General features: G+C 29.3%; 1 protein-coding gene across 1 annotated transcript; it reads left to right on the plus strand.

Moving 5' to 3' along the window:
- Positions 1-333: 333 nt before the first annotated feature.
- Positions 334-2,907, plus strand: LOC149494882 (G-type lectin S-receptor-like serine/threonine-protein kinase SD1-1). The gene is made up of 6 exons (XM_089724211.1): positions 334-917; positions 1,131-1,399; positions 1,491-1,701; positions 1,796-2,033; positions 2,141-2,291; positions 2,370-2,907. The coding sequence occupies exons 1-6, from the start codon at positions 434-436 to the stop codon at positions 2,670-2,672; spliced, it is 1,656 nt and encodes a 551-aa protein (XP_089580337.1). The 5' UTR covers positions 334-433; the 3' UTR covers positions 2,673-2,907.
- The last annotated feature ends 7,045 nt before the right edge of the window (positions 2,908-9,952 follow it).

A 9,952-nucleotide genomic window follows, 5' to 3' on the forward strand; every position in this document is an offset into this window, starting at 1 on the left:
ATTTTTAAATGTATTGAGAACAGCAGCTGTATTTTTTGATCACTCTATTGTGTTCCCACACATTTATTTGTGGTTGTTTGTGGTATAGCTACATATTTTGATGGTTGTAGCTTGCTGTAAGTTGTAAGACAATATTTGTGATAGTGAACTTTATTTCCTTGGACCGGAGGAGAGGTCCCGTGGTTTTTATCCTTCACACCAGAGGAGTTTTCCACGTAAAAAGATTTGTGTTCATGTGGGGAATGTTATTTTTGATTGTGTATGATTTGGGACAGCTTGTGTTCCTTGAATTTGTTGCTCATTGTTAATCCTAATAGATTCATTCAAGTGGGGAAGTTTTTGTTGTGAGGTCAGATTTTGTGTTACTTCCCATCATAAAAATGGAGTCTATTATAGTTATCAGGTTGAAGGTGCTCTATTGTCCAGGTTATTAATGAATCGAACGGGCTTCTTGGAGCGTTTTCTAAGAATAACTCTTCCTTGGAGAAATATATATTATGCACCATTAGATGAATGTGATAAGTACTCAGTTTGTGGTGCTAATATGAAATGTAATATTATTGATAATTCTCATACATGTGATTGCTTAGACGGCTTTATATTGGAATCTTCCAAAAATAGGAGCAATCACTGTGTTCGAAAAACTCCATTGGATTGCAAAAAGGGTTACGTTTTTCGTACGTATACAGGATTGAAGTTACCAGATACATCTAATTCTTGGTATGATATGAATATGACACTTGCAGAATGTAAAGAAATGTGTTCAAAAAACTGTTCTTGCACTGCATATGCAAATTCAAGCATCATTGGAGAAGGCAGTGGCTGCGTGCTATGGTTTGGTGAACTGATTGATATGAGATATTACACTGAAGGTGGTCAAGATATCTATATAAGAATGTCCTCTTCAAAAGGATCAGGTATAAAAAAAACTCTTTTTTTCCCCTAATTCTTTCAATTTGGCTCTGGGGAGGATTCAAACTCGAAACTCACAGCACTGAAAACAGTAAAATCGAGTCTGGGCTCATTGGTCCAAAAAAATTTATCTGTTTCAAGAAAAGGAATTAGCCAGTTAGGTTATTGCCATATTATCTCATGAATATACCCACTGAGAATACTTTTTTATATTTCAGATCAGTACAAAAAGGAGCTGATTGGTATCATTGTCAGCTCTGCTATACTCATAGGAGTGCTTATGGTGGGGATTATAGTTTGCATAAGGAAAAAGAAACAGAGAAAGCGAGAAACAGTAAAAGGCAGTTATATAGAAGGTTATGAAGATGGAGAGGTAAAGGAAGACATGGAATTGCCAATATTTGATTTGCCTACAATAGCTAAAGCCACAGATAATTTTTCCAGTATCAACAAACTGGGGCAAGGTGGTTTTGGACCTGTCTACAAGGTAAAGTAACAATTTGAATATTAAATATGGTACATAAGATATTATTTCTGCAACTACAAAGATCTTCAGTTTCTGTAACAATGGTTTTGAGGGCACATTGACTAATGGGCAAGAAATAGCAGTGAAAAGGCTTTCAAAGAGTTCTGGACAAGGGTTAACAGAGTTCAAAAATGAAGTTATTTTGATTGCAAAACTTCAGCACAGAAATCTTGTTAAACTTCTTGGCTGTTGCATTGAGAAAGATGAAAAAATGTTGATATATGAATTCATGCCGAACAAGAGCTTAGATTTTTTCATTTTCGGTTTGAACTTCTCTCTTGTCTATAATTACTATTTCACAACTTGTTTTATGTTAATCTAGTTAAACATTCTGCTAATAGATGATAAATATATCAGATCAAATGAGAAGCAATTTTCTAGATTGGAAAAAGCGCTTTCACATTATTGGAGGAATTGGCAGAGGGCTTCTTTATCTTCATCAAGACTCTAGACTAAGGATTATACACAGAGATCTCAAAGCAAGCAATGCGTTATTGGATAAGGACATGAATCCCAAAATTTCTGACTTTGGTTTGGCTAGAATATTTGGGGGAGACCAAACAGAGGCTAATACAAATAGAGTGGCAGGAACATAGTAAGTACACATCTACACTTATTATTCATTTTCAGTCCTCCCCTGTTGGGAATTTCAAATTTAAGATAGCAAAAAATATAGTTCCATTACTATGTTTCATTTTGCAGTGGTTATATGTCGCCGGAGTACGCAGTGGACGGGCTTTTCTCCATGAAATCAGACGTCTTCAGCTTTGGCGTATTAGTACTGGAGATAGTAAGTGGAAAGAAAAACAGAGGGTTCTTCCACCAAGAACACAACCACAATCTTCTTGGACATGTAAGAACTTTTGCTGGCACAGTCACTCAATTACTAATTGGAATAAATTTTTAATCTTTATTGTTCTTGATTTTACAGGCATGGAAACTGTGGATAGAAGAGAGGTCAATAGAATTAGTTGATAGAAAGCTAGAATCTTTAGCCATGTCTGAAGTGTTAAGATGCATTCAAGTGGGTCTTTTATGTGTTCAACAGCGTCCAGAAGACAGACCAAGCATGGCATCTGTAGTTGTAATGTTAAGCAGTGAGAGTTTATTGCCGAAACCGAAGCAGCCTGGCTTTTTCACAGAAAGGAATAAGCCTGAAGCAGAGTCTTCATCCACCAACCATGGAACATCCTCAGTAAATGAGATAAGTACAACTCAGCTGCTGCCAAGGTAGAATATTAAAGAATATACAGTCTATCGGTTGAACTGTCTCAACATAATTTGCATACTAGAAAATTAAGGATTTAAGATTAAAAAAAATGTCAGACTTATAAGTTAAGAACTTGAGGAAGGTATGGCATATTGGTGGAATAAAGCTTTATTGCAAAATTTGTATAATTATTTTGTATAGTCTCAAAATGAGAACCTCCTTTACGACAGTGCAAAAATTTGTTTTCATTTGGATTTCATATTTTTTTAAAAAATATTAATAATAAAAATAAAAATAAAATTTTAAATGCTCTTTGAATATCCAATTATATTAGGTGACATGTTTATATACGTAGAAATATAATATTTAAGACAAGTGTAATTAAAAATAATTGAGAAATATTTATTTTTTTTATTAAATTAATAATAATTTGACTATATATATTATTAACCTAAAAAATTACAAAAAATTTTTTTATCAGCAATTAGAATATTAAAATTTTATTAAGGGTAGTAAAAGGACAAAACTTATCAAAACGGAGTAATTACTCTCAAACCAAACGGAGCAGAATAACCTCATTAAAAACATCTCTTTAAGACAAGAGAAGAGTACTAGAAATGCTAGAACTGCTGATAGTACAAAGAGAGAAAATCCAAAAAATAAAAATAAAAATAAAAATAAAAAAATAAAGTTAAATCCAAGCTAAGGATAGACTTGAAGCAGTAACACCTGGTTGAGTTGTCAGACTCTATAATCAAAGGAAAATTCTTAACATTTGAATACTAATAAAATCTTAGTTAAAAATCTGCAACATGATTGTCATCTCTTGAAATAAAAACAAACTGAACCTGGTTGAGTTGATACAAAATCTTATTAAACTTGTTAAACTTCTCCCACCATTTCCATGCCCTCATCATGTTCTGAATAATCCAGCATAAAGCATTTTTAGAGTCAGACTCTATAATCAAAGGAAAATTCTTAATAAAACTCAACAGCCGAAAAGAAAGCAAGGAGTTCCGTCTTATTCGAATCCAAAATACCGACTGAATGAAAAAAAATACATTTAACTACTCGGTTGTCATACCTTAGCACGCCTCTAACCCCTACTGGACCCAGCTTACTAGAAGAATTAGGATTTTTTTTCATGCTAAAAATATAGACAAATAAAAAATATAAAATAAAAAATTATATTTTATTAATTTAATTTTTATATCATACTTGGAGATTTTTTTGGTAAATAACAAAATTAAATACCTAATTAATAAACTAAATCTAACTTTTAAGAAACGAAGACTTATCTATGCTTTTAGTATGTAGGTGCATTTACAATCGGGAAAAAGAAAAAGACTATATATATATATATATATATATATTAGTGAGAATAGGTGGACAACATTAATATTGTCAAAAATGCCTTTACTGAGTTTGACAAAAATATTATTAACGATTTAATTTGATTTGTTGAAAAACCAAAGGTAATTTTGATTGACATATTAATTTTCTATTTAAATCTAAATTATATTGGATAAAATAAGAAATTATATTAAATAGTATATAAGATATATAAAAAATATGGTAATACTATTTAGTTACACATTTCTTATAACCAAATATAAAATTTAAACCAATTCAAAATTAATATAAAATTTAATATATAATCATTGACTTTCATAAAATCCAGCTTGTAGATGTGTAATTTTCTATTTGAGTCAAACTTTACTAATAAAAATTATGTCTAAAATGGCTAAGAGCACTTTTTTTGTACCTAACAAGCAAATGACATCCTAACCTAATAGACAAAACAAATATCCTTTACATTCAGATTTGAATCTTACCCTCACCCCTCTTTAATTATTAACCTCATTAAAAGTACAAAATTTCTTACAGAAATAATTGAGAATTGCTACAACCAAATATAAAAATCAACATATTGATTAAGGAGTATTAAATTTCTTACAAGGTAATAGATAAACATTGCAATCAAATATAGAAAAATCAACATGAGAAATTTTAAGAGAAAAATAGTTATATCTATTAATTGTCCATATATTTACTATAAGCAACATATTATGTCTCTATGTAGCAACCTATCCATTAAACAGTGATACTCTTCTTTGTGAAAAATGCAAAGCAGTAAAAATCCAAGACTATTTATTTCCTCGTGATAAATAACTTATATGTATATCTATAATATATATAAAAGTGGAAATGGGTGGAAGAACATTAAGATTGTCAAAAATGCTCCTACTAAGTTTATGAATTGATAAAGATATTACTTTGGATTTTAATTTGATTGATTGTAAAAGATAAAGATAATTTAATTTTAATTAACATATTAATTTCCTATTTTAATCTAAAGTCTATTGGATAATTTAAGAAATTATATTATATACCATATAAGGTATACATAAATATGATAATATTATTCGGTTTTATCTTTTTTCATTTCCATAATCAAAGAAATAAACAATCGAAAAGCTAGATTTTACGATTTAATGGTAAATACGGTCCATATACGTATATATGCCTTTCTAGTTCAAACGGTAGATACAATGTATTTAGATACAAAGTATATATTTATATGTAAAATTATATATATACTGTATTTAATTGATTTTTCATATGAATATATATATATATCTTGTATCAGTATTAATCCAAACAAAGTCGAGAGTCCTAACTTATCTTTTGAAAATAAAAATAATATCTATAGAGATGAAATCATAGATTAGGAATTGATTTTCCATCGAAGAATAGAAACGAAAACAAAAATTAAATTGTAAAACAAACACATATTCCGGTGAGGACTTTCACTCCAAGCGTACATGTGATAATGTTTCTTATGTTGGTCTTGCCGCCAAAGTCAAAGTTCAAGTTTACGATTGAAAGAATAATAATAATAATAATAATAATAATAATAATAATAATAATAATAATAATAATTAATCACTTGTGAAAATATCGACTTGAAGAATGTCGGCATGGCATGAAACGTAGAAAGAGTAATAAGAAAAGAATGCCGGCTGAAAAAAAAGGCAGCAAAAAAAGAAAAAAAAAACTAAAAAAATAAAAGAAAACGATAATGAAAATAGGAAATTAATATAAAAGGAAACTAAGAAATTAAAACACTAAAACACTAACAAACTAATGCCTTACAAATTAAAAAATGGCATAAAAGTAAAAATATAGCCTAACTGACAACCATTTAAATCTTGAAGTCAAACTGACATATGTTAAAAATAAGTTTCAAAAATTGACATCTATCTATATAAATATATAAAATCTAAGGCCTAAATGCTACGTGGCTACATATTAGAATATGAAAGTGATGGCATGACATTTTATTTTTACCTTATAATTAATATCTTTTATATTTAAATAAAAAAGTAAATATTCTTTATTAAATAATGGAGTTACAATTAAACTCATAAGATTTCATTATAATTAATATATAATAAATATAAAATTTTTTATTAAATAGCTTTTACTCTATCAAAAAAAATTAATGGAATTATAATAGAGTCATGGTTAATAAAAATTAATTAAATAATATAATTAGAATAACAAATAGAATTAAAATATTAATTTCAGTTCACTAAATAAAATTTATTTCGTGAAGATTAAACATTCTTATACTTCATTTAATTTGAATATATAATAATTTCAAAGAGAAAAAATAAATAATTAACTAAATATATCAATTGAATAACAATAATTTGCTTACAATAATTAATTGTGCTAACTAATATTTCAGTTAATATTTGAAAATTTAAAAAAGAACCTATAATTTTACCTTCCATCATTTAATCAAAAGTACACAAGTAAATTATTTAAATTAAAGCTACACAAATATAAATTAAAACAAATTTTTTTGAAAATTACATTCAGTTTAATTAAAAAACAGAAAATTATACAATCCGCGCATTATACGGGTACTGATATGTGCATAAATTGTCACTTTTATTCTTAATATTTTTGATATTTTTTAGTTTTTTTCAAGCTTAAATCAGTTGGTTGAACAATTTTTATCAATTAGATATGATCTAAGTTATTTTTTTGAATAATACCATTTAATTGAGGAATTTTCAGCATTGTTAATATTTTGACCATTGTTTGCTTCTTCAGGAATAACTGAATGTATAGATGTTCAAATTGATTGATTTGTGATTCGATGGAAAGATAGAAAGGAGCTCTACAAATTTCTAAGAGGAGGGAAGACTTAATTCAGCCTTGAAATCCATCAAAAAGAGCTCTGAATCTAGAACAAATGTCATGAATGAACATGCATGAAGGGGTTTTATTGTTTAAGACATATCTGGAGCTCCAAGAGTCAAAATCAGCTCAGCTCAGGCCCATTTGAATCTTAGAAGATAGCCCTACAGTTGCTGTGAAGACAACTAAATGAAGAGAGGTCGTTTTGATTGTCAAAAACGCCATAAAAGATTACATTTGGAGCAGAAATATCTGCTTCAACCTAATTTGGTTTTTAGGTCATATCTTCTGCTGTGAGTGTCCGTTTTGGGAAAGCCTTAGTTCGTTAGAAAGGTGAGAAGGAGATCTGCAAGTTTGTTGAAGAAGTTAGAATCAAATTTGAAAAGAAGGTTGTGCAAAATGGGAGAGAAATCAAAACAATAAAGATTTCTGTTGACTGCTTTTTTAAAAGTTCCCAAGTGATTAGAGATTCTTTGGGTCTTTTGAGAGGCTATATATAGTTGCGATTTTGGAGCAGTAGAGGCACGTTTTTCTTTCCACATAGTTCATCATCTAATTTGAGATTTTGTTTCGTATTCTTTTGTTTTAGTGATTGAAAGCCATGAATATGAGTGACTAATTTCTTAGTTCAGTTCAAGGCATTCAATTTCCATATGTATAATTGTGAGACCTGTTCTTAATTTAAATAATTGTTCTTTGAATATCTGTTGTTTCTTGCAATTAAGGTGTTAATTCTATTAGGTGATTTGCTAAAAAGGCCTATTAGTTAATTATTTGGTAGGATTAAGTGCTATTTCATCTTCATAATCCGTAATTGTTGTGAAAAATTCAGTGTTAGTAGCAATTAGATTTTACTGATTATGTTCCAAGTTTTTGGTAATAATCTAAAGAAACAATAGGGTTGAATTAAATAATTTATGCTTTTTAAATTACTGTTCAAATTTAACTACTTTCTGTCATTAATGCTTTTATTAGATTGAAAAGGATTGCTTAATACCTGCTCATTTAATAATTAGAGTTAATAAGGGTGCTGTGCTCAAATTAACTGTAATAAGAAAGTCAGGGAATTTATTATGCTTGTTGGTAAGTTTCAGTTAGGTATTCAAAGAGTAATTCATTCAAAATTTGTCTGTGATCATTTATACATTGGATTATAAATTGCCTTAAATTGAATGTTTAATAGACTGAGTTCCAATTTAAGTTTAATAGTCAGTTTTATTTTGATTTCTTTAAGTGAATTTTCAAAAGCCAACCCCCCTTTTTCTCTTTACAAAATATCACAAATTTTAAGATTTCAGTCTCTAGGGTTCGACTTGAATTCACCACTTCTGCAATTAAAATTCAATAATTAATTTTTGGTGGAATCGACAACCATCAAAATTTTGGCGCCGTTGTCGGGGACTGAAAGATTATTATATTTTGTGTTTTTATTTTGTTAAAATAGTGTTCTTACCTTTGTGTAGTGTTGTGGTTTCAGGTTTGTGGTAAAATTCGTAGAATTGAAGGAGAATTGAAGTCATTTGGTTTATGACAAGAAGTTCTCAATCTGGTGAAATTCTTTTTGATCCTGAAGTAGAAAAAACAACTAAACGTTTGAGGAAATTAGCTAAACAAGCTAAATGAGCTAATTTGAGTCAAGCCTCATCTGAACGGACGATTACTGATTCAAACAATTCTCCGAGGGACTCAATTTCAGATTTAGATTCTAAAATTGATACCATGGCTGCCAGAACCTTGAAAGAATTGGCTACACCTGACCTAAATCAGCAACCTTTGTGCATTCAATTTCCTACTTTAGATTGTTGGCTCAAGGGTCAATCTCTAAATCTCGGATTTTGATGATTAATACAAAACAAATAAATTTAAAATTATGTTATTTGTGCGAATTTTATTTTATGCAGAAATTCTTTGGAAAGAAAATCATACAAGGCAAGTCCTACTTTGAGTGTGAAGATTTCAAAGACCTAGTAGCTAGGTATTTAGAAAAACTTTGTAGGATAGAGAGAAAATCCATATATGAGCACAAAAATCTTTTTCTCTCTCAAAAATATTTTTCGAAAAATTAGTTTTCTTTAAATAATCTATTTTTGGAAATATTCCTTTAAATCGGGAAGATTTATTTTCCTAAAACTAAAGAGAATTTTTCTCTTAATGTTTTAGTAATACAAATCACTCTCTTTTTCGGAAATATATTTTGAAAGGTATAATATACTTAAATTTATTTTCCTACCTTAAAAACGAAAGAGAATCTCTTTCGGTTTTAGTAAGAGTATCCTTCCACAAAAGTATTTTCCAAATATTGCTGTCGAAAATCTCTTGTTTAAAAGAAAGCAAAATCGTGTTTTATTCTCTTACCAAAAATGATAAAATAAATTTTTGGTAACAAAGATTTTCATATCTTCTAAAAGGAAAGAAGATATTCTGATTTCAATGTCTTTCCAAAAGGCAACCGCTTCTTTGTTTCCTATATAAAGGAACATTCACGCCTTAAACATTTGGTGAAGTAAGAGTATTTGTTTTAAGAGCACTCTCTCTCATTGAACGAATCCTTATCTCTCAAAACTTACTCTACCCCCATTTTATTTTCATTTCCACACTTAACGTTTTCAATATTTAAAGTGAAAAGAATTTTTATAATTACTTTTGAAAAACAGTTTTGTGTTCTAATCGATCTTCTAATCTGATAAAACTGTTTTTCCTGTGCTTATATGGGCGTTTCTTTCTGTCTATTTAGATTGTGTAATCTATAGTAGACAGACTCTTTATTTGTTAAACTTTTGAGTGTAATAGCTTAGGTTAGAAGCTATTGAGATAGAGGTTATCAAGCGACCTTCTCCATGTGTGGGATAGTAATGTCTTGAACTGAGTTTTTCTGTACTCTGCCAAAAACAGAAAGGGTTGAGGTTAACTAGAACCTTTGGAAAATCTAGTGGGACAAAAAGGGTAGATATAGGTTTTTGATCTATTGCCTTGTACTGTTGGTTTGTCTCTTACCCTTTAAAAGAGATAATTTAGTTGAGGATCTCAAGATGAGTCTTGGGGAGTGGATGTAGGCGAGTTAGTGCCGAACCACTATAATTCTCTGTGTTGAT

Source organism: Jatropha curcas, chromosome 7, assembly GCF_041381405.1.
Source record: "Jatropha curcas cultivar XTBG-Jc1 chromosome 7, XTBG_Jcur_1.0, whole genome shotgun sequence".
Lineage (NCBI taxonomy): Eukaryota > Viridiplantae > Streptophyta > Magnoliopsida > Malpighiales > Euphorbiaceae > Jatropha > Jatropha curcas.